The sequence below is a fragment of the Podarcis gaigeae genome (assembly GCF_964106915.1).
Source record: "Podarcis gaigeae genome assembly, chromosome: 2".
Taxonomy (NCBI): domain Eukaryota; kingdom Metazoa; phylum Chordata; class Lepidosauria; order Squamata; family Lacertidae; genus Podarcis; species Podarcis gaigeae.
In genome coordinates this window covers 82,756,224-82,784,107 of record NC_139679.1, presented here as the reverse complement: position 1 = coordinate 82,784,107, position 27,884 = coordinate 82,756,224, and the positions used below count along the sequence as shown (strand labels likewise).

The 27,884-nt window shown below is 40.2% G+C and overlaps 1 protein-coding gene across 4 annotated transcripts in view; it reads right to left on the bottom strand.

Annotated features, from left to right (window-relative positions):
- CACNA2D3 (calcium voltage-gated channel auxiliary subunit alpha2delta 3) overlaps positions 1–27,884 on the bottom strand; it is a 497,583-nt gene that overhangs the window by 158,044 nt on the left and 311,655 nt on the right. For 2 of the 4 annotated variants that reach the window (XM_083726996.1, XM_083726998.1), the window contains exon 14: positions 3,530–3,547. The exons of the other annotated variants lie outside the window; for them this stretch is intronic. In XM_083726996.1, the coding sequence (XP_083583122.1) occupies positions 3,530–3,547 (18 nt within the window). The remainder of the gene's footprint in view (positions 1–3,529; positions 3,548–27,884) is intronic. 4 annotated transcript variants of the gene reach the window in all.

Sequence of the window (27,884 nt, the reverse complement as noted above, 5' to 3'; positions counted from 1 at the left end):
ATAGAGACATGACCATTTAAAATGTTTATACAAAAAACATTTGTAGATGATACACAGATTCCAACAAAAACACAGTACAAGTTCAGACACCATATGGCAAAGCGTACACTAGCATTGATTCAAGTCATTCACAAAGACAAGCATCAGTCCTGCACTGGTCTTCCTCAAACAAACAAATGCCAAATGGATTTGAAAACTTCTTATCATGCTTCAGTACGTGGGGGGAAAGTCTCAATGTTAAACATCTCCATGTTATTCAGAATGGGGGGAACTAATTAGTACACTCAACAAAACTCCATTTCCACTCAGAATTTCATACCAAGTTCATGTTAGCTATCAAACAACTCCCTGTTGCTTGATACAGATCTGAAGAAGATGATGTAGCTCTGTAAATATTTCTGTTTGAGGACTGCCTTATGACTTCATGAGCCAAATAAGCCTTTAGATAGGCACATATACACTGCATCCAATTTACACTGCATGTCCTTAGCATTGCAACTGCTTATATATCACCGATGACCATTTACAGACAAGTTGCAAGGAATGGGGCTACTGCATATGCAAGCAACCTCTTTTATTGAGCAAAAAGGGATTTCTACTAATGAGTGAAGGTAGATGCTACTAGTGCCTTGAAAAAACGTATGCAAATTAAGGTGGGAGTGCTAAAAATACCATGACTGCATCCAACATCTGCTAACCATAGAAGAGGCTGGAGCTAAGCCTAGGAATAAGCAGCAGCGATATTACATTTTAAACCAAACCTGTGGGATGAAAACTATGAGATTTGCAACAATAACTGAAAGACAATTATGATGCTATTCAAGAGAATGAAGTAGAACTGAGACAATAAACTTGACTGATGAGAAAAGAATAACTATTACAATATGGAATCCCTTAACAGTTTTGTAATATCACAAGGGAGACTGGCTTCTGAAGGCTGTTCCAAGTCAACTATAGAGAAACACGGATAAATTGCAGCAAGATATCTCCAACACCTATTATGGTTTCATACTTTTCACTTTTTATATCCCTCTTTCATTTCCCTGTTTATTTCCCAGCACAGGGCCCAAGGCTGCCTGGAAATTGCACCTAGTGACTTGCAGGTCATTTTCCTAACAACGTCTGGGGGAGCGGATTGTGGTTACCCAATGTTTTGGAAATGGGACTGTGCATATGCTTAACGATGAGTTCATACTTAACAGGGCTGTTCCTGGCATTAAAAAGAGGTTCAAAGAATGAACAACAGTGATACCTAAAGGAAATGATTTTATTCCTTGGCGTTTGAGATGCAAGAAAGCAACAATTCTGCCTTTAGAACCTAGCTTGAGAATATATGGAAGTCTTGTAGATCTGTAACAATGAACAACAGCATATACTCCAGAGCTGGGAACTGGTGGCATGATACTGGCATACTCTTAATAGGAATCATATCCGCCGCTACTTTAAACTGGTAATCATATGCCCATAACTGACATAGTGCTTCTACCTTGGTTGCCTTTGCCTTAACTCTAGTAATACTCCTAACAAATCACTGACACTATACACAAAAGCCCCTTTCATCTGTTCATTCCATACTGAATAAGCACACCAAAGTGGCAGGCTCCGCCCCCTCAAAAGCCATACTGATGTTCTAATTCAAGTATTCTCTCCGCCCCCCTCCTGTGGATGGTTATTCTGAACTGAATGAACAACTAAAAAAGGGGCTCAAGCATTTTGGTAGAAGAGTTTAACCAAAAATTGTATTTACTAAATAATGTAGAAGGATAATGAAGCCACAGTTTTGCTAAGTCTAAAAAGGCTATTAACCTTTACAAATGGGTTTCAGGAGTTTAAAAAGATTATGGTCAGCACAATCCTACAAAGTTGAGGCAGAAGTAAGTCCCACTGTGTTCATTAGTTCTTGTTCTCTCATATGAGCATTTAGAATTGAAGCTGCAAGCATCTTCATAATGATTTTGCTTGCTCTGGAAACTAGAAACCAAAGGACCGTAGTTATTTTTGCACTGATAATTGGGTTGGAATAGATTTGGCATTTAAAAGTTCCTGGTCCTCAATGTATTATTTATTTACTAACTACATTTTGATACGACCCCAAAGCTAAAGCTCCTTGGGTGGTCCATAAAACAGTTAAAGCGGTTTACACCTCAGTGACAATTTGAGTACTCAATGACCATTATCATGAAGGCATAGTTCTCCTCACAGAAAACAACATGGAGGCCTCCACGTATGTGTGACCCTGTGTTTGTAATTGGACCATCTAAACTACAGCCATTGGCTCTGACCTGCAGCCAAGCTACACGTGAAGCAGAAGAAAAATTTTTGGTTTTGTGTTTTAATTTTATTACTCCAAATGATCAAAGTAACAGCTCTGAGGAAAGGAGCTTAAACCTGTCCCTGTAAGCTCTCCACCCCCCTTAAAATTATAATTGCTTGCCCCTGCATAAGAAAATATAGTGGGTGCCTGTGTATTTTTCTCCTCGAGGAGAGAAGCAGCTGGGGCAAGGAAAAGCTTAAAGATTGCCTCTCCCATGCCAAAGGTTTTCTGCCACTCCGACTTTTTTTATCCATACCATGCTACTTTATTCTCTCTGTGTCGATCAAGCAAGTTGTGCTGCTTCATGAAACAAAAGTGAAAAACAGCAGTGGCGAGGGAGGCTTTCCTGCTCAATAATGGCAGGAAAAATCCAGCTGAGCACACAAACAAAGGCGCACTTGGACTTTTCCATTCAAGTCTGCTGATCTAGTAATAATTACGGTAAAACAGACGTGTGAGGGACAAAGCTATTTTGTTGTAATCACACAGGAATTCTGGGAGGCTAAATGCCGCACCCCTAATAACACAATGACATTCTAAACTGTAGCAGTGCGTGCGTGTGTATATATACACATGTGTGTTTCAATTATATTTGTGAATTATACAAGAATGATGCAACAGGAATCAAGTGATATGTTGTGCTGGCCACAATTGTTGTTTGTGATATCATGAAATGCAATGGGGTAGCTCTGGATCATACCATATCAAAGCAGAAGCTGTACAACAACAAGAGCATGTTGCATGGAAACCTCCTTGGACAAACCATATGCTAGATGTACTGAGAGGCTTTTGATAAGACAATACAATAGGGACCAGTGAAAGGATATAGCCATGCCATGAATCCCATTGTTCCTCCGGTGGGGAATGTAACGGCCTAGGGATGGCTTCTTCATAACTGCCATGTCCATTTGATGGTTGTCTATTATTTTCAAAGCGATAACAAAATGGATCCTTTATTGTGCAACTCAGCAGTCCACTCCATGTCCATTTTGTTCAAATAGCTCTCACATTGTGTCTGAGTTGTAACTCTCAGTGGGTGACTTGACTGCTTACAATGCCTGGCTTTGATTTAAGCAATGTTATGCTCTCCAGTTCATTACAGCTGTGACATTGTAAAGCATTTCACTGATCACCATTGTACCATATTCATGACACTGTGGAAACATGAAGAGTTGGTGATTTCTTTTGAATAAGTATTGATTGAAAATAGTTTACCTTTTGAGCCTGAGGAAGCTGGAAAAAAACAAGAACAAAATAGAACAAGCCATCATTATATAATTGATGTGATATATTAACGTGAGTTTAGCTGCTTCATTAATTTAAAAAAATCACCAAGCTAATAAAAATAGAGGAAGTAACAGGAGAAATATTTCCAATTAATTCAATCTGCTGCATAAACATGGGACTATCGGAGGAACGAAAGGACAGCTTCTCTGCTAAATATCACTAGCACTATGCAATTTGTTAAAACACTGCAGTGCTAGAGGAAAGGGATGGTTTCCCCAAAAGATATGGTATCACACTTGAATTGTGAAGTTCCATCTTCCTGTACACAAATATAATTCAACGTAGAGGTAACTGCATCATTTAAAAGGCCTTTCTTGGATCTTTAAGGCCCCTCTTACAGTTAAGATCCATTCCAATGAATGGACCATTCAAAATACACATTCATAATTGTGTGTGCACATATTTAAACACAAGTATGAGCTGCACTTGAGTGCCTGTGCATAAGACGCAATTCTGATTTTGTAAACGAAAGCTTCATGCTACTAAATGGCAGAATGCTACTGTTACTACTGAAACTGTCACAATTATTTGCAAGAACTGTAAAATCTGTGCCATTTGTCTTACATACTTCCAAACCGATCAAAGTTGCTGTTGATATCTAAATAAAGGCATATGGCAGTGTAAAGCTACACACTGATTTATGTCACTGAAATCAGTGTGAGAGATGATTTAGAGATTTCGGTAGGAGAGCTGAGAAAATATTTGACCCTTCTGTAGAAATCACTACGCCACTGAAATGCTAAACTTTGCCTACATCACTCCCAAAGAAGACATGCCGATTCAGTCCATATAGATGTACTCATCAGGTATCCCATGAGCTACGACTCAAATGAACAATCCAAAAAAGGGCTCTACAACTGTATATCATACATTATAGGGATGAGGGAGAAAATGGCTTGCATTTTAACTTGCCCTTCCCAAACTGTTATATGACTTGAAACACAGCTATCCTTCAAACTTTGCACTACTCTCGTTTTTGCAATGTAGTTCCACAGTGCACCAAAGTATACAAAAGGGTGTGTTTTAAGGGAAAGTGTGCACACACACACAAAGTATATTAATGAAAACAATGTGCAAAAGTGCATTATAATGGTGAAAACTTCCTGAAAAAAATGCATACAGAAATGCGCAATGTGCATGAAAATACATGAAAATACAGGTTTTTGTGAGAACTTTTAAGTAAGCATTGCAAAGTGATGTGGAAATGGAGTGAACTGAACTTCAGACAGGAAAAGTGAGAAATCCAAAGGGACAGATTTGTCCATCCCTACACACACATTACTAGCTCGGTAAAATAACTACATTGCATAGTCCCAACTCCAGGGGTGGGAGGGTAGCCACTATGTCTGGTATTTTGTCAATAAAACTGAGCATTAACCAGTAGTGTCAATTACAAGCCCCCCCCCCCACCAACACACCCACACACCAATCCTTTAGTATTTTCAATCAAACTCAATTAACTTCCAACCATGAAGTGCCTGTCTTGATCTGATCCCCTAAGAAAGAGTGTCAGCAGCAAGTGCATTCATTAGAAGCATCAGATGAAGACAGAAAACAACAACAAATTTAGAAAATGCATTGCATGCAATGTAAAAACACAGATCAGTATAAGCCAAAGAGAACAGCTGATAAAATACTTCCCAGCTGGAATCTACGAGTTGCTGACCTCTTCCTTAAATATTCTACTTCCAATTTAGTAGGGAGATGCTGAAAGTTTCCAACAGACAAGTGCAAACATTACAGGAAGAACCCATGTTCCAATTTGACTTCCATCCAGTCTTGCTTGCACTGAATGCCATGCCTTCAGTATCATGAATTGCTTGTTTCAATTACAGGTTTCCATGCATACTTCTTCAACAGGGATTCTTTCCCATTTTGCTCATGGGAATAAGAATGGCTTGGCTGGGAAGGGTTAAAAAGAGAGAATTATCCTCGGAATTGAAATGGTTCTGGATTAGAACCTTGAGAAGTGCTGCTGTGACATCAGTGTCATGCTCCAGAATTTGGAGGACGAATCTTACCAGCACTGCAGCTGAGGCCTCTAGGCTAAAGCATATCGGGTGGTATCCAACTAAACAGCTCTGCTGGTGCAAGCAATTTTGGCTACTCAATGGCACTTCCTCTCCCTCTCCTTTCCACTTCCTCCTAAATATATTCTGGGGTTTTCCCCTAACCCTGTGGAGCAGATTTATGGTAAGGTTACCAGGCGTCCCTGTTTCCCAGGAACAGTCCCCGGATTTACAAATCACGCCCCACACAAAATCAATTGAAGTTGAAAAGTGTCCCTGGATTCATTGAAAAAAATCTGGTAACCTTGGGGCATGAGGTAGTTGGAAGAGAGGGAAAGGAAGTGTCACTGTACATCCAAAGCTGTTTGTAGAAAACCAATGGAGCTATGTTCAGAATGCATTTTAAGTCATATGAATAAAACTAAAGGAAGAAGGAAGGGCTAGTTAGACAGGAGTGACTTGACTTGATGGGGGTAGAGTTGCTTTACTTGCTTCCTGGATAGGTGAGTTGCTGTTGTTTACTGGGAGGGGAAAGGGCTGGGTTGAGGTGGTGGGGAGGTTGGTGCAGTGGTACTGAACAGCAGAAGCACTGGATTGACTCCACCAGTGCCTTTCGATAGACTGACCTCTGCACTACTTCATCTGTCCTGGTAAGTAGGAGAGGCACGACTGAAAAGCTAGCGTAGCATCTCAGTCCCTCAGCTGCTTCTGCATTTAGGATAGTCTCTTCCTAAAATCTACTGGATCCACATGGTTTCCATAATTTTTCAGGGAAGTGTTTGACTGACTCTATCTGGTTTGGCATTGTTCTAGGCACACAAGCAACTGGCTTAGTAACTCCCAGTCTCCTCTCCTCCTCCTTGCCAGAAGAGTTCAAGCATCTTCCTGGTTTACTGAGGGAAACTGAGGGCAGTGGGGCAGCATGGATAATGGCTAAAGCATAGTCAGAGAAAAACTGAACCTGACCATGCATGAGACACAGAGAGCATCTGTTACCATATTTATGGTCAAGATGTCGTTGAATCTGTGTGGTCTCATCCAGTGGAGATATTCCGCGTGGTGAAAAGATTGTGAACCCCTGTTCAATTATGGCTTTGAAATAAACTGTAACAAATTTGAAAATAAAACCCTATATACATCCCCTGTCGCTTTCCATAGGGATGTAGGATGCACACCCAGTTCTTAGGTTTCATTGGTGATGCAATAAACACTCCAAAAAAGGGATGCAATTCTATATGGAAAGCTGTATGAAGCACCTTCTCACATTTAGCACCAGGCATTCCTTCTATCTGCAACCCTGCTATGCAATATTTAATATACTATATACATTCACCCATTTCAAGCAGTACAGCTAATCATATGCATCTGTAGGCATGGGGGTCTGCATTTTATCTTATACTGTAGAAAATGTTAATTGTTTATATAGCCTGATCAAAACATCACACAGAACTTCACAGAGTAACAGATGGTTACAAGTTGAAAGATTGCCCCATACTGTTAAGCTCATGTAAAAGCTGTCAGCAAACTGATGTCCTAGGTATACCTCTGCTCTGTTAATGGCAGCCGTAATTTTTTTTTTTTAAGTAATACTTTTGGAAACAATTTCAAATTCACTGGATTGACTTCAGGTGCAAATAATCTGTAGGATTTAAGGCTCCTCTGACTGTAAAAAAGAAAATATTTTAATTGTTTTAAACAACTTTTTAAATGACATTAAACGTAGTAGTAGAGAGAAGCTGATCTAAAGCACCCTTTTCACGTTCAGTATTAGTGCAAGTCATCATTATCAGCGTCAGGCTTTTGACTACCACCTCAGAATTCCAGTACAAGAAGGAAGGAAGCAGCAGCTCCCAAAGGCTGGCTTTTGAAACTGCGTAGTCCCTGTAATAGCTCGTTCATCAGACTTGAGAATGAGGAACCTTAGCAGTCCCCAAGTGTTGCTTGCCTTGCAACCCCAAGGAAGATTCAAATTCCCGCAGTCAGGGAGAGGGGAAGGAACCCTCAGCACCCCTTCTACATACACATGGCCTGAGGACTTCACACTCGCTTGGGCTTCTCCTGCTCCACAGAGTCAGCGATGGCCTTTAATTTATTCCTATCCCATCTTTCTTTCATCATGGATCCCCAAAGCAGTTTGCATGTATTCTGGTATCCTCACGTCCAGGCAACTGACCAAACCAAGCTACTGACATTGCAACTGAATCTCAAAGAGATTGAGAAAGTGATCATAATAAGGGCAGAAGAAGGCTGATAAGGGAAAGGAAAGGCAGACAACGCAGATCGTACACTCTCATACAAATGGACAAAATGTTTTTAAAGCACAAATCACAAGCCTGAGGAGTAGACAGCTGGAGAGTACAAGAGAGAGAGAGAGAGAGAGAGAGAGAGAGAGAGAGAGAGAGAGAGAGACTGCTCTGGGTCAAAATGAGAAACAACCTGGTCAAGAGTAAGAGAGGAGCCAGTAATGGACAAAGACTTGTGATTTCTGTATTCGGGCACAAGAGGGCAGCATAACTTATTGATGCCACATGTTTACCACCTCTGGAGAAATGCCTATTTTTAGGGGGGTGGGGAAAATAGTTAACATATAAATATTCCTGCAAATACTTGGAAAATGAGCAGATTCCTATGGAAAGGGACTGAAAATAACTCATAGGAATGAACAGATCAGGTTAAAGTGACATGGATTAGAAATTTGACCATCCCTACCTCTAAACCAAATAAAATAAAGATAAAGCTAAGGCACTGTCTGTTCTTGGTAATCCTTGCTCTGTCACATGTGCCCAGCCTAACCCTGTGCCTGTTGACAAGCACATGGGCCAGGGTGGGCAGCTTACAAAGAGGATATAAAATGACCCTGACTAAGCTGTAGCTTGGCTGAGTTGGGGAAATATTTCTAAAACTTTATTCAAACAGTTACCCAAAATTTATGAAATCTCGCATTTCCACAGCATTACTGATCCCAAGACTTGGGAGTGTTCCTAAACTGTGCCCTGCTTTAAAGGAGAAACACATTGTCCAATGTCCGCGTAGGTCGCTCAGCTGTTTGACAAAATGTTCTCATTCCTCAAAACATGCTAATTTCAACACAAAATTCAAAACTCATTAAACTTTGGCTCAGCTCTAGTATTTTGAAAACATGAATTCACCTATTATGATACTCAACGATTCTTAAGGAAATTCTAGCTGTTTGGTGAACTTTACCAAGAGTACAGGAAGAGTTCCAGCTCCGATGGAGCCGGAAGAAAGATTGGTTAAGTTTGGTATGTTGCAGAACACCTCTCTCAATTAATCTTTTTGATCCACAAAGATTAATAAATATAGCAGGCAGGGATCAACTAGGGTGCTTCATGCATGGAACGAGGTCCACTTGTGCAATGGGATTTCCACCCCACTCCTCCAGCTGTGTGCCCCCACACTTTCCTCCCCACTGTGTGCAGGCAAGAGAGGGGAGGGGAAGTTTTATTGTGGGAGCAGACTCCATCCAACAGACACATAGCCCACTAAATACTAAAGTACTATCTTGCATTCCACCCATCACTTTGGGTCATTTTGGCCCCTTTCAGAAAGTGGCGTATATATTTTATTGAAATGGCCTAACTTGGTGCTACTGCCTCTAATCTAAAAGGCTTCTTTAAAACATCGCATTCCTAATAATTCCAAGAAAGTATAATAAGAGTACTAAAACATGACTATTCGTTGACTGTTTACCTTCAAATTTAGTCCTAAAATGCTGTCATAGTATATATAAAATTGAAAAAAAGTCTAGTAACTGCAGCACAGACCAAGAAATATCCAGTTCAACAATGGATGCTTTCACATCTTTTTTAAAAAGGCTGATTAGCCATTATTAACTAAGGGTTAATTACTAAGGGTCTCACTTGCTGGACACATAGTGTGACAACCAACCAGAGGAGATCAATGCGCTTAATTCCATTTATCTGAATGGATGTGCTCTGCATATGACTAACACTAGGTATCACCACCTAGCTCAAGATCTAAGGAACCATTGTGTGATAAATCTTCATTCTGTTGCTAGATTGTTTGGAAGTTAGTTGTATGAAGGATAAGCAACTCACATTAGACCTGGTTAGGATTTTCTTTGAAATTACTTGTGCTGCTTTGACTGACACTTTCCCTCCTGAGAGGCCACGGGAAACAAACAATTTTCATAACAGTAGAAGCAAGAGTTCTTGGCTGACCCTTTACAGCAGAGCATACAAATTACTTATCTCTGCAAAACCCGGTGGGTACTATTGACTCCAGTGGTTTCTTCAGGCCCTGCCAAGACAAGTGTTGAGCAAAAGAAAAAGCTCCTCAAGCTTTCTAATCCTCAAAAGCAGAGTGTAACAGTTATTTTTCTTGCATCTAATGGAAATGGTTTCCCCCCTTTCCTCATACCTTTGCCGAAGTCTTAGAGTATTATATGTCATCTGTTTGTCTTTTCAATGCCAGCACTTTTAATTCAGCTTTTTAATTCAGCATTTTTAATTCAGGTTCACATTAGTATCTTACTTAAATAAAGTGCAAATAATCATGATTCAGTTTCAATCCCTTTCTATGTCTTGCACATGTTTATCATTTTTATTATATATGTTTTGCTAGTGTTTTACAAGGCAGACTTATAGGCCAGTCAAAAACAATATCCACTTGGAGGTCCCACTGAGTTCAATGAGACTTACTAGGAAGGATGCTTAGGACTGCGGTCCAAGTAAATTACAAGACAAATATTTAAGGAAGAAAAGACAAAGCTGGCTGCCTTGAGCACTGGGGAATATAAAAACAGCTCAGATGAGAAATCACCAAAGCTCACTTTTCATTATTGGAGGATATTCAATAATTAAAACACAGGAAGGGCCTCAATCTGGCTCTGGCCCTGCACTTTAGTGGCTAATTTATTCATGGTTCCTCTTTTCCATTGCATTTGTGGCATTAAACTATGCTATGAAATTGCATTACAAACAATTAGCATGATAATAAACAGCTTTCCAACACACCTAGCACACACTTTCCCTTTTTACTGTCATCTGTTGAAATCTGAGAAAAAATATTTTTTACGTTTACAGAATGTTTTTAAATTATCTACCACTTTATACCTATAGGAAGTAGGGTGTGTGCATGTGTGATATGCCCACTGATATGTGGATTTCACATAGCCCTGTTCTACGCATGTATGCTTGGAAGCAAACCCTATTATGCACAAAGAGGCTCGCTTTCTTGTAAGTCTGCACAGAATGATCGCCATAAGCAGGCAAGTTGCCCATTCATTTAGTGGAGGGGGAGCTGTAGACACTGACCCCTCTGAACACAGTGAGCTATTAACTCAACTAAAACAAACCATCGAACTCTAGTGCTGAGCAGAACTCTCATGCCTCAAACAAATGATTAGAAGGTCATCCAAACAAGGACCACTGAGATTCTTTCTGAAAAGAAAGAAATCAAATAACGAAAAGGTGCCAGGCCGAAAACTGTGCTGCTATATGTATCATGCCATTTGACGAAAGAGAGAATGTTATCCCAAAGTCCCTAGTTTGGTTATGATGTACTGTTAGATGATGTGCTATGGAACACCTAATAAGACATGTAGATAAAGAGGCCTCATTCTCCAATGAGATCTGTGAAAGGTAACCGGACACCATTTTTCAACTTTTTGGTTGTAATGATTTTGGAACTGAAACTATGATACTAGCAGCCTTTGATCCTCCAGGGGTTTGTCTAATCCCATGTTGAAACCATCCAAGTTGGTGGTCATCACTAAATGGCAGCAATTTCCCTTATTTTAAGTTCATGCTTTATAGTTCCCTCCCACTTCACCTATTAGTCCTGCACATCCTCATACCCTGCGTTGAGAGGGATACCTTCCAAGGCCTAGGCCAAGTTTCCTACATCTGAAATTCAATAAAGTTGTGGCTTAATTTGAACCCATAAGCTGGTGTCATGTCTCCTTCTTGGGGGCTCCAGGGACAGGGGTTCAGCGTGTGTGCTCGTAATTTCCCTTAGTTTAACTGTGAAGCACAGTTCAGTTTGTCTTGAATCTTCCACCTCTGAGCTTCCTTGGATGAACCCCAGTTCCAGTGGTATAAGATAATCTTTTGCAGGAGGTATCCCATTTTACAACACTGCTTTCTATGCCCTGAAAAACAGAATCTCGGTTTCGCTTGGATTGCTAACTTATGTTTGATCTTGTTGTGCACAAGTTTTTAAAACTTTCTTTTAAGACCTATGTCTCATTTGAACTGATGGGTTTTTATTATTGGCTTATCTTTTATTTGCTTTTTCATCACTGCATAAATGTAATTATAGTTGTTTTATATAGTTAATGGGTTGTCTCCAATGATTCTTGAGAAAAAGTTTGGAACGGGAGACTGAAGAGGGGAGGAACTGGTGAAAGCAGCCTCCCCCAAACTCCTCTCCCATTCAGGAATCGTTGGATATTCATACGTATGTAAGATTTTATTAGCACTGTGAAACATATGCCTTGTTGAATGGAGCCAGGCAATGCCAAACCACTTCTGCAATTGGGAATGGGGGAGACATTCCATTTTGTTGGCATTTAAGAGTGAACTTTGTAGCTTGCACTTTCCAAAACAGGATGTGAACCATGGCCATCCAGCAGAATTTGCATTTCATAGGGTTTTGTAGGTTTATATTGCTACTGTCCCATTCTACTACTTCCGCTCTTGGCAGAGCAAAGAAGAGGCTGTGCCTTATCAAGCCATACTAGGCTGACTTTGTTATTAGCCCTCCTCCACAACTTGACAGCAAAGGGGGAGTCATTTCCTGCCTGTCTACCTACTGGGTAGATAGGACAGGAAACGGCCACAATAGCAAGAGTGGGGAAACACAGGCCCAGAGCCAGCAGTGGCCCACCAGGCATCTCTACCTCCCAGCTCTCTCTGGCCCTTGGAACTGTTCTCACTGGACCAAACTTTTTTTTGTCTGGCTGGACTGTGTCTTGCAACTCTGATAATGCCTCTTGCTTGTAAGGAATGGACTGCACCGAAGTAAAATATCATTTGGTGGAAGACTGTTTCTAAACTGTTTTAACTGCTTCTTGAATGTTTTTAACTGTAACTGATTTTAGATGTTTTAAATTGTAATCATTTTTGGGGAAGGAGGGAACGTCATACTCTGCGTAGAATATTTTTGTTTTGCTTTTGTTTCATCTGTCTGCTGAGCTCCTGGGGGAGGAAGGGTGGGATGTAAATTAAGTAAATAAATAGTAAGATTTAAATTAATTCCTCTGCTCACTGTGGTCTCTGGTCCTGCCCGTCACTGGCATGTGACCCTCAGAAGATGCCCCAGCATGTCTATAGTAATAAATAAAACAAATTACGAATTCTGAAATGGCTCCTAAATTTGGAAACAATGCAGGCCACCAGTGGATTTTCACCTGATTTTGTAGCGAGTATGTTAGGCCACCTTCAGTGATCATGTATATGGAAGAAGATTTTGTATTTTCCACAACTAGAAATGTATCCCTTGAAACGGGTGGCTGAAGGAATGTTACTATTCCTCTCAAACTCACATGAAAGCAGAAAATTAAATTTGTATATATATAAATCTGTAAGAAAAGGTTAAGATACCCAAAATGGGAGCTACTCCCCTCCCCTAGCTTAATATAATTGATTTAAACTCATATGGTGGAAGTATTTCACATCCCATATGAATATCCAAAAATAAATGAATGGGCAAGAATAAGAAAAAAGAAGACATGCATATATGCATATACGTATATATACACACACATTGCAGATGGCATGTATTGCAAATTGATGTCACTTTCCAGTCATTTTAGTTAAATTCACCATTATATCCCACCTTCGATAAGCTTCCGATACAAATTACAGGGCATAGCTATGGCTTTCCCCACCCTTGCTACTACCGTTGCTTTTAGCACTTATTGGCTGCCGTACAAAGATGCTTGCAAAGCAGAAAGCATAATTTTAATTACTGCCAAGCCTAATCATTTTTAAATGAGGTATTTATGAAAACTGATGGGAAGGTGAAACACAACAGCAGGACTATCATTTCTCACACAGGAGTACTCTGGCACGAAAGGGAAAGGGGCATCGACAGATCACGTAAGTGTATGGAACACACACACACGCACACGTACACGCACACTTATTTATTTTCTAGTTTGTGACAAATTAGAAAAAGGAATGACAGGTATAACAACTTGTGTAAAAGGGCAGGAAAATAAATGGCCCTGTATGTAAATGCTTCAGCATATGCAACCCTGGGTGTGTATGGCCCTTTAATTATAGAATTATAGAAGGTGGTGGCACGGGTTCACATCTTGAGTGTTTATGTTAAGAGGGCTTCTGAGTGTCTTCTTTGCAGTTACTGGCCAATCAGGGGAGATTAGGCCTAGTTGGGAAGGAATTAATCTTAAACCCTGAACAGCTTGGCTTAGGTAAATTAGAATATTTATAAATTATGAGAAAATTCATAAAATATTTCATAAAAATATTCATCCTTATTTCTGCGTTGTTAAGTGGATACATTCTGTCAGGCGATGGTGTGCTTTTGTTAATTGTCTCAGAGTTTCTGCTTCTACATGTAACTCTCTTTCCGTCACTGCTTTGGGAAACAGGGGAAGCTGTGGTTTTCAGGCAAGAAGTTCCTCTGGAAAGTAACAGCAGGAAACATACCTTGGTGCTGATATTGAAAGAGGAGTAATAACTGGGACTGTGGGAAATTTTAATGATGGAGCTTTTTTGTCATTCTCATTGTATACTTCTGTTAGGTTGTCTAACAAACTGTTATATTGATGAATAATATAAATGTATTAATTTGGTTTATTCACCTTAGAGTATGCTTCCATGGTAGATCTTCTACAGTGAACCCTGAAGAAAGTAAGAGAAGATTACAGTGGTATCTCGGGTTAAGTACTTAATTCATTCCGGAGGTCCGTACTTAACCTGAAACTGTTCTTAACCTGAAGCAGCACTTTAGCTAATGGGGCCTCCTGCTGCCGCTGCACCGCCAGAGCACGATTTCTGTTCTCAGCCTGAAGCAAAGTTCTTAACTTGAAGCACTATTTCTGAGTTAGCGGAGTCTGTAACCTGAAGCTTATGTAACCTGAAGCGTATGTAACTGGAGGTACCACTGTACAACACTGGAGGAAGACGGAGGTGGGGGGAGTGCACTGCCCTGGCACCACAATCCCAGTGGGGTGCCATCGCGGCTGCCCCCTGTGCTGAAGCCATGCCCCCGCAGGCAGTGCACCATGCCACCAGGATGTGCGCCACGTCCCTGGAATGCACACCACACCCCTGCGGGCAGCGTGCCACAATCCCAGGACATGCACCATGCCCCCCGGGGCGCACGCCAGCCATGCCCCCACCTGCTCTCCACCCCCAGTGCCAAAGCACGAAGCTCCGCCACTGGATTACACACATTCCCCCCCCCCACACTCTCATGTTCCCAAAATTGTTTCCCTCCCCCCACCTGCAGCTAGAATCTCAGAATGGATAGTCAAGGGATAGACCTCTAGCCCTATTTGGGTGTACAATTGAAAGGAAAGAGACTTGCACCTGGGACCCCAGAACAGCAGCATTCCACTCCATTGCCATAATACAAACCTAGTAAAGTGTTATCCAGTTCAATCCTATGCATATTCACTTAGATGTAAGTCCCATTGTTTCTATTTGAGACTATGTCTAGGTAAGTTTGCAAAGGATTGTAGTCTGGCACAACTAAAACAAAAGGATGCATCTGATAAAGGAGAATGTAACCTACCAAAGCTCATGACACAATCCTTTCATTAACTTTTATGATGCCACAGACAGGATCCGTGTTTGAGTTTCCTTTAAAAGACTAGCATGGTTATTCTTCTGGAATGTTGCATCTGCCTCAATCATAGTTTTTCATCTGTGTTTTCCAATACTTTTCCAATTCATTTGTGAAAAGTTCATTTATGTCTAGTGTCGCCCACAGGAACTGATGACAGTACAATCAGTTTCTTGTTCAATATCTTTACTCTGAGCAATGGACGGTGCACACCATCTGTTAATAACTCTGAAGTTAACACACTTCACTACTAGTTTTTAAAGCTACAGCTTATGAATTAGCTGTTCTGGGCCATTTCAGGGAGCTGCTATGTAGAATGAGTATAGTTTTGCAAAGGGATACATACTTTGTTCTTTCTCAATACTACAAACAACTCTGTAAAAGACATGTAGAAACTGTGGGCTGACTGGAAACTACAGAAACCAGCCCAAGGGAATAATTGGAATGTTTCCACCTTCCGCCATTAGTGCATTTTCAAAAATGAGAATTTTGCATAAAGTTTATTATTATTATTATTATTATTATTATTATTATTATTATTATTAAAACACATTAGTGTGTTTTTTCTCGTTTGATCTAATACATGAGAAATGCAGAAATAAATTCTTTCTTCATTTAATGATTTGTTGCCTTTTGATTTTCAGGTTTGGGTCCTGACAGGCACAACTAAAATTCCAGTGAAAACAGGTCTGAGAAATCTAAAAGCATTCTTTGTCCTCTCAGAGAAAGGGGTTGTACATCAATGACAAGTTGAAAAATTCCTTGCCCTGCTATATCTCCAGCACACAGGTGTGGAAGACATGTGTAGAGAAGAGTTCCCATTGGGATATTCTGGTAAATCAAAACTGAACACCGAGCCTGCTGCCTGTGATTTATACAGATAATATTCCATAGCAGAAGACTGTGAGTTAAAGAGACAAACCCCTGAGCACTATGAAGAGCATCCTCAAAGATGCAGCACAAGATTCTCTTATAAGCGGTTATCCTGTAAATTCTAAAGTCACTAGGGTTCTTTCATTTACAAGGTACTGCTGTACTGGTGTATTTCACTAATGCAAATGCAGATCAGGGGTCACACTGTAAAGAATACATGTTTGCACAACATGGTAATACCAACTATGCCTTCCTAGGATCATACTAGCCTGCTGGCTCCCTGTGACTGCTTTGCTCCTTCCTGGTCTTTTCAGCAGAGCAGCTAAGCCAGTGATGGCCAAACGTGGCCCTCCAGCTGTTTTGGGACTACAATTCCCATCATCCCTGACCACTGGTCCTGTTAGCTAGGGATGATGGTAGTTGTAGTCCAAAAACAGCTGGAGGGCCATGTTTCGCCATCAGTGAGCTAAGCCCAGGATTGGTTTACTGTGTCATTCAAACCCAGGCTTGTTATTTCCTCCTTAGCAATGAGCTGTAGTCAAGAACAAACCTTGGCTACAGCTTGTGATTAAAGGGGACAGACTGCTATACAGCCAGGGTCCAGGTGCCACACTAAGTCAAACCTTGGCTTAGCTGCCATGCTGCACTGAGCTAAAAGGACCAGGATGAACAAAGCAGCTATGGCCACCTCCCTGGATGCCTGAATGCTCACACTGGACCATGGTTTGGTTTAGTATTATATGTGAACGCAACCCCTTTATCTCCCTTGGGATGTGAAATATAAAAGTGGATGATTCGTAAGTCGCATATAGTGCATTATATTTCTTTGTCACACCACACTGCACCACACCTTTGTGATGTCTGATCACAGAGAATGTCTGCACACACAGGGTGCACTGAAAAAGGAGGAGGAAGATGGAGAACAATCACAGTACTTCTCCCTCCCCCCTGTGAAAAGTGAAAGTTTGGGGGAAAGGGCTTTCAAATGAAATACATCTGTGCAGGTGCTTATTGAGACTTAGCACCACCACCCAAAAATATGATGATATGTCATGGGCACTCAAACCTCCTTCCCACAAATTCATTCCCAAACACCGAAGGTTAAATGCTAAAGAAAGGTGAGGAAGGGGGCTGGGGATGTAGTTCTGGAGGATGGAAGGCACTCCTACCCATAATAGTTCTAATATAACATGTTTGACGCATATAAAATAAATCTGAAAAATCCCCGAATAAAGTAGCAGAAGTAGTGGGATAACTGCAAGTTGGTGAATGTGTCATGATTCATGAGAAAGAAAGAAGCATACTACCACCAAAAACCCCCACACTCCTAATGTGGACTGGGTCTAGGTTAGAGGGCAATTAGAATGTACAGTAGGTTGACTACATGGACTAATCCAGCAATTTCTCATTTTTGGCACTGTTTTATGGATTTGATGTCATTAGACCCTTCAACACCTCCAGCAACAGTAGAACACATTCACTTAGCCTTTTGAAAGGTCTGGATTTCTTTAGCTCTTTTTTAATCAAAGACGGAGTTTGAAATGTCAGCTCATGCCAGGGCTTAGATATAATGAAACTAAGCCACACTGGAGCTGCCAAAATACATTTTAAAAGAATGTGCTAATCACACAAGAACAACTTCAACATCCCTCCCTTTCGTAGCGTGGGAAGAAGGGGGAAACGTGACTGCAGGGATTTGTAAGTTGATGACCAGAGCAGACCAGGTCTCAAAAGTTTTGAAGAAAGAACCACAGATACAGTAGGTGAAAGAAGAAAGGGGGGGGATGAACCTGGGGTAGGTGATGAGGAAAATGAGGAAATGGATTGAAAGTGAAAGAGCACACTGCCAAGAGTTGTATAGATAAGAAATACTTTACTCTCTCCTTAAAATTTGAGAACTTGGGTTTATGTTTGGCCTGTTCACATCATTGTTGTCTTGATACATGTGCAAAATACAAGTAATTGCCGATTAATTCTCCAATCCAATTATGATTTTTGTTATAAAAATCCTGCTCAATGAACTACGTAAGAGAAAATGACAAGCAATGCCAATTGGAGGACTGTTTCTGAAGTTGGCTAACACCTTGGTCTTACTAGATACCAGTAACAGATTAAAATGGAAGACCTGAGTTAACTTTGTGCACCATTGCTGAAAGTCCATGCTATACTCTATGGAAGGGCAGGCAAGAACCAACAGAAAAATCTCTACGTGCTTCAGATACAGTTTTCTAGATAAAACGTAGCCCTTTTGTTGGTTTCCTCACCACCACAGGCGGGGAAATGGCTTATTTTCTTAACCCACATGATTGCCTTTTAGTTTCTGATGTTGCATGCAAGTCAAATAACAAATTAGAAGTGAATCTAATATGGGAGATGGAGCTAAAGTTCAGCAAAAATGTCCTTAAACAAAAAGTGGGATACTGCAGGAAAATTGAAACAATGGCAGCCTTCGACACTTCTGATGTTACTGTACATGAACAAAAATAATTAGAGTAGTCATTTGTTTCAATTGAAATAAAGTACTTTAATATTTATAGTCTGTGCCAGAATTATAATGACTCTGGGGCTAGAAGTGAAGTGTCACAGCATGTTCCACATGTTTTTAACACTGTTTCTAAAAGCTCTAGAGGCTATTAAATTTAATGAACCCATCTGCTACGAAATAGAGGTCCAACATAATCAGTTTTCTCAGTGCCATATAATGCAGATGGCATTCCACAATCCACGTGCCCGGATAGTTTTGTTTTTTATGGTCTTCTTTAGGTGTGTGGGTATTTTTATTTTTATTTTACTTTGTTTTGATGGTCTGAACATCTTTTATTGTCTGTGCTATTTTATTTTACAAATACAGTGTACCGTGATGCCTGCAATGCAAAGTTTAACTAATTAAAATAAATACTGCAATTTAATAACACCCTTTCCCCTCCGTAGCAGTTTTGACAACCAGCAATTAGCTCAATGATATAATACTCTGCAGCTAATATAATCATTGAAAATTGCCCTAAGAACTTCCAGGTCTAGCACTAAGACAAAAGCAAACTTGTAATTTATCAAATACAAAGGAGTTGGTTTCAAGAATCAAAGATTCTAGGTAAAAGACTAGATGTGCATAATGCAGTTTATTCATGATATTGTAAAAGGTCTTAGAAATCAGGTGTCAGTGTGGAAATGGAACCATTAAATGGCCATCTTTACAATAGCTTGTCCATCTCCTCATGTGCTCTCTTTTCAAGTGCTTTTATTTTATAAGAAGTGCTTTTGTTGAGCCGAGCAACTCGACAGCTTCCTTAACCATTTGGAATTCATCACAGCCCCTAGACTTTCACTGAAGCAGCATGTACATGCTTGTTCTTATTAACATCCAGCTGCTGAGGACAGGTCATCTTGGCTGTGCATCTACTGATTAAAAAAACATACCACTGCTCACTGCACTTTGAGCTCAAGTTCAGTCAAGATTGGAAGGGTTCATTATGTTTCTGCCAATTGCTACTTTAGTTTTTTGTGTGTGTGTGTGTGTCATGTAATGCAATGGGTGCCGTGAGCAGTGCTATAGTTCACCTTTAACAAAATAGTCAGTAATGAAGCAAATATGGTACACTTGTTGAGAAAGCCGGATGTTTGGCTGCAACAGCTAGGTCAGTCTTGAAAAATGTACATGGATATTTTTGGAAGTTTTTACAAAGGCTTATTCTGAACTTCATAAGTGTGCCTTTCCCCATATTTGACTAGTTTGTCAGCAGCCACGCTAGATGCTTCAGAGTCACCAGTTGGTACAGAATGCATGAATAAGAACTCTGATAGAAATCAGACTATCAGGGCATATTATACATATTCTGTTTCTGGGCCCAATTTGAAGTGCTGTTTTTGGTTTTAAATGCTTTGGACCAGATTGTCTGAATGCCCAGCTGCACGAACCTGCCTAAACTCTAAAATCAGCTTCAATTCAGCAGCAGGACCATAAAAATATGCATTGCCAATAGAAAAAAAATGAGTAGGGAGCACACCTAAGTTTCTTGTTAAATAATGTTTAAGCACCAGGAAAAACTTTTCTTTTTACCCAGGCATTTGCCCATAATTTAAAGGGTAAGATTTAATTTAATTTAAATGGCAAGATATATAAGACCTGTCATTTATCTATATAGCTGTATTTATTGGGCTTTTGTTGGTTTTGTTTGCTATAATTTGTTTTTATACTATGTTTGTACGTCGCTTTGGGTCACTTTTGTGAAGAAAGTGAAACATTCCAACTCTACAGTTCTATGGTTCTATAATTAAAAAAAACATTAAATAAAAGTAGCACTCAAAAATCTTGAGAAATGGTTTCTACAATGATGGAGTTGTCATGACAGAGTTTTCATTTTTAGCAAGTAAGGTATCCACAGAGGTTACGTATATGCAGAACTATCCAGTGTTTGAGAGTCAACTAGTCTTTTGTCATTCTACCTACAGCAAAAAATGTAAGGGGGAAATAGTAGAAGTTCAAGTAAGAAATCTATGTCTGAAAAGAAAAGTACAAAAGACTGATAGCAGATGCTACCACAAAGTATGTTTAAAGCTATTTTGATTTTGTGAGATACTTGTAGAACAGGCACAAAATAAATTTCATTATTCCCTGCATAAATAACTGCCTCACAAATACACTTCCTCCTCTCACCTTCTTATAAATGTTTTTTACTGTAATTTGCATTCACAGTAATTGCTAATATTTACTTGCCGTAGTCATGTAAGAGCATTTCAAACTAACTGTGAAATATTGCAATGGGCTTTCAGAGCAGCAATCCATAATGCGCACTAGAAATAAGAGACCCTGGGCTTCTTTTACTGTGCTGAAAATGCTAATTATATTCACTTATGATAATAGCTCAATTAACAAAATGCCGTCTTTGGGAATATCATCTGGAAGAAAGAGAGTGCAAAATTACTTTGATTTCTTCCTAAAACCTGATAAGACATGGCTCTTTTATATATAGTGCTGAGGAAAGGTGATTTGACATAAGCTCATAAAATCTCTGCCTAAGTCTAAAAGGAGGAACTCCTGTCCTACTAGATGCGGTTCATCCATGGGGGCAAGCTGTGAGCCACTCTTACCAACACCATGATCTGAACTGAGCCAGAAACTGTTCTTCTCCTTGGTATAAAGAGGATCTATGGATGAAGTAGCAGGGGTGGCAAGACATCAGTGGCAATGAAGTGGCAGAAAATTCCCAACAAGCTTCACCAAATATGGGTGAATATGGACTAGAGCTCATTTGAAGGTCTACCCAGGAGTAGCCAACACACTGTCTCGCACTGTTGCTGTTCTCCAACCGCCATCAGTCTCAGACATCATGGCAGGTGGCTAGAGATGATGGAAGCTATATTTCAACAACATCTGAAGCATTCGGTACCTCTACTGCAAGTCATGATCCCAGAATATAGTGTGCTGAAAACCCCACACTGGGCTACCCTCTAACGTATTTCCAAGCGCTACCTACATTTATCAAGTGTGCATTCATTGAACCCGACAAGGAGACTTAGGACACAGGTGTACCTTACATTTAAAGAAGAGCTAACACACATTTAAAGCCCAGAGCTTCCTCCCCCCAAAAAAACCCCAACATTATATGAATTGTAGTTTCTTAAGGATAGTGAGGGATAAGCTAAAGTTCCTAGGATTCTGTTGTGGAAGCCATGTGCTTTGAATGTATAGCATGGATGTTTCCAAAGAGCACAAAAATGGCAAGAGTTGTATATGCTATTCCTTGGCTACTTCTGGGCTCCTCTGCTGTAGTGGTGAATGATTTCCCCTAAAGCTGAGTGAACAATTGTGCAAGGAGAACTTTCAACCACATTTGTAAAGGGAGAGCTAGAGCAAAAGGGGAAGAAGGGTGGTTTGATGGGGATAAGGAAAAGACATAGAAGCTGCCCATTCCCTCAAAACAGCCCACGCATGTTGAGGAGTGAAAAGGCAAGACGGGTTTGTACTGAGTTCAATGGCTAGTTCTCCACCCATGGGTGAATGGATTGTGTTCTTACCATAAAAATCCCTAATGCTAATCATTCCCAGTGCTGAACTTTTCTTCTTTTTATTCCCCCCCCCCCGCCTACTTTTTGGTGTGTTCCACAGAGACTCCAATATCTCTTTCCAGGGTACAGTCAATTTAAACCTCATCAATGTTTATGTGTACTTGGGATTTTATGTGTGTGGCACTTTGCAATTACTTACAATGGTTCTTATCAGCCATTCTGTTGCCCAGTCACCCAGTTTAAAGGGATCCTTACGGAGCGGTTCAAAATCTGATTGGGATTTTATTATCCAGAACAATTTGTGTCATCTGCAAACTAGGGAACCTCCTTGTTCACTCCAACTCTAGGTCATCCCCCCCCGCCCCCAGCTGGAAATTGCAACTTTAGGTTTCCTGAGTCTTCCCTTTGCTGAAATTAATCTTAGCCTTCAGGCTTGCAAACAGCTTTCGTAAATAATGGAAATATAGCTAATTCCACAATAATCCACTTGAAAACACATTGAAGCTGTATTACAGTGATGATATGTTGATGTCAAGGTAGAGCAATTTGGAGTCTTGGTCACAATCCAGTGATCTTGAATTTGTAGATTTTTTTTAAAAAAATATATGAATACAAATATGCAGGAAATAAAGTGTAGCCTGGATTCAACCAGCCAGGTGCCCACACAGAAGCCAGCTCAAGGGCTCCCTCTAGCAATGGAACTTCCCTTCCTCCTCCTTCTGTGTCCCACCCCCAGATGCCTTGAGGTTTGGGAGAACCCCCAGAATAGTGTGGAGGGGACAAGAGGAGGACCATGCCATCTGGCAAGCAGAAATGCTTGTGCTGACAGAATGATTAGAAGAGAATGACATTGAACTCCTCCCAATAAATGGAGTTTGCCAAAGAAAGCAGTTTAATTGCACTGCAGTGCGATGTTTATCAAACAAGCGTAGGGCTGCCTCTGAAGATGGTTTGGAAACTTCAGCTGGTGCAGAATTTGGTGCCCAGGTTGCTCACCGGGGCAAGACGGTTTGAGCATATTACACCAATCCTGGCCTGACAGCACTGGCTGCCAATTAGCTTCTAGGCCCAATTCAAATAGCTGGTTTTGACCTAGAAAGCCTTGAACAGCTCAGGACCACAATGCCTCAAGGACCACCTCTCCCTATATAAACCGATCTGGACTCTGCGCTCATCGTCTGAGGCCCTTCTTTGTGTGCCTCCGCTGTGAGAAGTCCAGAGGGTGGCAACACCAGAACAGGCCTTTTCTGTAGTGGCTCCCTGTCTGTAGAATGCTCTCCCCAGGGAGGTTCTTCCGGTGCCTTCATTATACACCAGGCAAAAACATTCCACTTCAACCAGGCCTTAATATTCTATGGGCTTTTAAATGTGTTTGTGGGAGGGGGCATTCTTATTTTATTTTTAACTATTCATTTTGTGCTTTTATCCTGTATTTTTATTTTGTGAACCGCCCTGAGATCTTCGGATGAAGGGCTGTATATTAAATACATACACATACATGCATATAGAATTACACTAACAAACGGGAAAGCAAGCATGACAAAAACTGATTCTAACATAGGAAGCTGTCTTTTAACAAGTCTGATCAGCAGTCCACCAACCTCAGCATTGTCTACAATGACTGGGAGCATTTGCAGTCCTACCTGCAAGGACTAAACCTGGCTAGGGCTTTCAGCATATAGCATACAGCTGAGCCTCTACCACTGAAGTACAGCCCTATCAGCAGTTTTGTGGGCAGTTACTAAGTGCTTTGGTTATAAAGTTCCAGTTAGCCTTCAGCTGACAGATACTGCATCCATATGATAAGATAGAAGAATCCAGGACAGCTGATGCGCACAGCAATTTCACAAAACTAACCATTTGGCTCCCAGACACAAAATAACACTCTCAGGGCCTTAACTCAAGTGAGAGGTGCAATCAAAAGAACATTATCAGCTCTTTTCCTGCCCACACGAAGGCAAGCACTTATTGATGACCACACCAAATGTTGCTGTGAAAGACAGATGATAAGTGAGGTCATCATAATTCCAATGTTACTTGAAGAAATCAGGTTTAAAGGTAGCTCAAGAGAGTATGAAAAATGGTATTGCAATTGGAGATGCTCAGATGTGACTAACATTACAAAAGAGGGAGACTTGCACAAAGACAAGACTGTATATATCACAAAGCTACTGTCCTATATTGTGTAAGACCAGTTTGCATAAGTTGCACAAACAGCCCCTAATAGTATAGTTGATATAGTTGATTGATATGTTGGACTCACAGAAGGTAATGCTTCTATCATCAAAAATTCTCTTTATACCCAGGGGATGCAGCCAGTAATTATCAGTTGAATCTATATAGAAGCCAAAATGATAACCAGCTTAGAGTTCCCCACCAACCCACAGCACCCTCCCCACTTCTCTTTGCTTGCTGCCAAGCTGGGAAGGGCAGTGGCAGAAAGTGAAAAGTGTGGAGGGCAGTATTTTCCCTCCCTCCCTCCCTCCCTCTCACACGTGGTGTCACCACAGGGCCTTGACAGGGCCTTCTTGGTGATGGCTCCCTGTTTGTGGAATGCTCTTCCTGAAGCGATGTGCTTGTCTCCCTCATTATTAACATTCAGGAGGAATATGAAAAGATCCCTTTTCACCCAGGGATTTGTTGGCTGAAAGATACTGTTTCCAGCAACCATTAACCATTATTAACTGTGAGAATACTTGAATGGTTTTAATGTTTTAGATGTTCTAGGTGTGGAGAGGTTATCCTGTGAGAAGGAGGAAGGGCTTTCAGGAAGTCTTTTGAGGATAGAGCGGAAGTAAAACAGGGATTCTTCCTTTGCTTGGATTATGATCCACAGCAGAGAAAGTGGAAGGTAGTGGACTTATGCTTTCAGGTGACTCATTAAGAAATTCTGAAATTTGTCTCCAAGCCAAGGTAAAGAAAAACTTGACTGGCAACACTAAGAAGAAGCTGCTTTTATAGTAGTTGAACTATTTGTCCACCTAGCCCAGTCTCATCTGCTTCAATGGGCAGCAGCCTGCCGGAGTTTCAGGTAGAGATCTTTCACGTTACCTGCTGCCTGTCACGTTTAGCTGGAGGTGCCAGTCTATGCATACAAAAACCAAAATACAATTGTACTCCTGCACAATGCAAATAGGTGGAATTTATTAATGCTTCTCCCTACTCTTGAGGAACTGTAAGATTCTCCTTTCTGCATCACCCACTTTAAAACTCTCTTATTAAGACAGAGGAAAGAAAATAGGCCTGTAGGGAAAGATTCCTTCTTATCAGGTCCTCACCATATGCCAGACAGTTGATCACGTGAGACTCAATAATAGACTTTACATAATGGGCTAATTATCCTGTTATAATGTCTGAACAAATATCAACTAAAGATTTCTGCCAGGAAACTGCAATTAGCAATAGGGAACCAGAGCTATCAATTATTATCCCTTTAATATCCAAAAAGACAACACAAAAACCAGAGCCCACAAAAAAGAGGACTAGAGAATATGAGATCAAGATTGGAAATCCACAATTTAACACCGATTCAAACCAAGAAGCATATTAAAATCTATCCATTGTCATAGATTTGTCAGAATACCACAGTTTAAAGTTGTACAGTTCCTTTAGCACAGCAATGAACGTGGATTGGTTTCCAGATAGAGGTAATATTAGTTCTCATATAAATTTGCACAAAGCTAATGAATCTCAAATTTATTTATATGTTTATCATTTTCAAAAAGTGAGATTGAGCTCACCTGGTGAGATTTCTGAGATTTGTCTAGTTCTGGTGGAGGTTAAAAAACAGAAAAGAACTATAGAAAATCTGTACAGGCAATTAGAACAAATGTTAGATTCTACTCACACTAAGCTACAAGTGTGTGTGATAGCTATGTTTATATAAAGAGATCCCACCATATGTTATCCCTGTTTAGAAATGTATTGTTTCTAAAATAATTGCAAGTAAGTTCTACAAACAATCAAAATGATCTACTACTTACCATAAAAAACACGTGAAAACGAAACAAACACAAAATAAAAGGTTATATAATCATTGGAAAACAATACCAGTTCTAATATTTTCTACCAATCATGCTTATAGGCATACACTAAAAGGAGAAAGGATATTTACTCAACTTCAACATGAAAGGCATCTCCCTTTTAAAAATGTAATAGTACATTCTTAAACATATTGTTCACATACTAAAAACTCCCAAGGCATTTCTGCAAGGTTTCCTGTTGGAATCCTGAGCATACCAGCTTCTATGTACACATATCTTCAGAATATGATTTCCAAACTCACCTTGAAGTTGTTTCCTCCTTTTTTTTGGTTGGGAGATGCCCCCTCTCCATTCCACCCACCCCAACCTCAAATTAGGAGTGCACAATTTTGGATTAGATCTATCACATATCCACCAGATTCAGCTTAACATCTGCCACATTCATGAAAATGGTATGCAGAATTAGTTTATTGCGTGTAGGGTAAAATATGTAGATTAGGAGCCATTCACATACCTGGTATCCTTGTTAGTTATTAACAAGTTACCTACCTCTGCTTTATAGCATTGGAACTATAACCTTGTGACTTGACCTACTGGTATTGACTAGGGGTATGTGTCAGCAACGTGTGCACCCCAAATAACAAGAGGAATTGGAGTGATTCGGGTCCTGATCTCACATTCCTCAGACCAGATTGCATCATTAACAATGTATCTCAAGGTGGATCAAGGAACCCATAAATTCCAAGTTGCTCTGTGGTCTCATTCCCCCCAAAAAACATTAAATGTGCAACCTATTTGTTTTAGCTTTATCTAGGGGCACTTCCCTTGTGTCCAGTTTTCAATCCACAAATAAAATTGGGGAGGGAACATGATTTCTATTTTCTATCATGCTAAAGTCCTCCTTTGCAGAACCACTAGATTTTTGAAAATTGGTAGGCTTCATCCCCTCCAAAAGCATGCAATTTACATTCAAATCTATCAGGAAATCAAAACATTACAGGTCTTTTCTTTGTTAAAAAAAATAATTTTTAAAGGTTCCTTGCACAAAACCCCCCTGGATGGGTCTGCATGAAATTTGACATGGGAGGGCTCATTTGCCTGCAAATTCTATCTACTTATGTGAAAATAAAAAATGTTATAGCTATTTTGAACTCCTGAATTTTGGATGTAACAGATCAGATTCAGACCCCAAAAAACTAATCAATAGAATGACCAGAGCAGGTCCAAAGCAGATTGGGCTGCTTCCAAATGCTACAAATACAGATATAAAGCAAGTCTTGTGGTTGTTGCACATACAAATTTAATAAATTATATTAAATTTTAAAAATCCCTAGTATTGACTGCAGTTGTATGAGTTTTGTATGCATTAGCTGATTTATACTTATGCCATACATTTGTACTTTATGTGCTTGACAAGCAAAATGGCAGCTTTGTTTACTGGGCTTTAATACACGAAGCCTTACATTCTCTACAAATGAAAGACTTCCCAGTAACTGCTGCAGGTGAAATTAGTCAATTCAATGTAATGTAATGTAAATTGAACTCCATCTTAGCAGCTCATGCACAATCCAGTGTCAAGGAAGCAAAAGCTCAGAACATTCTATGTAGTGTCAA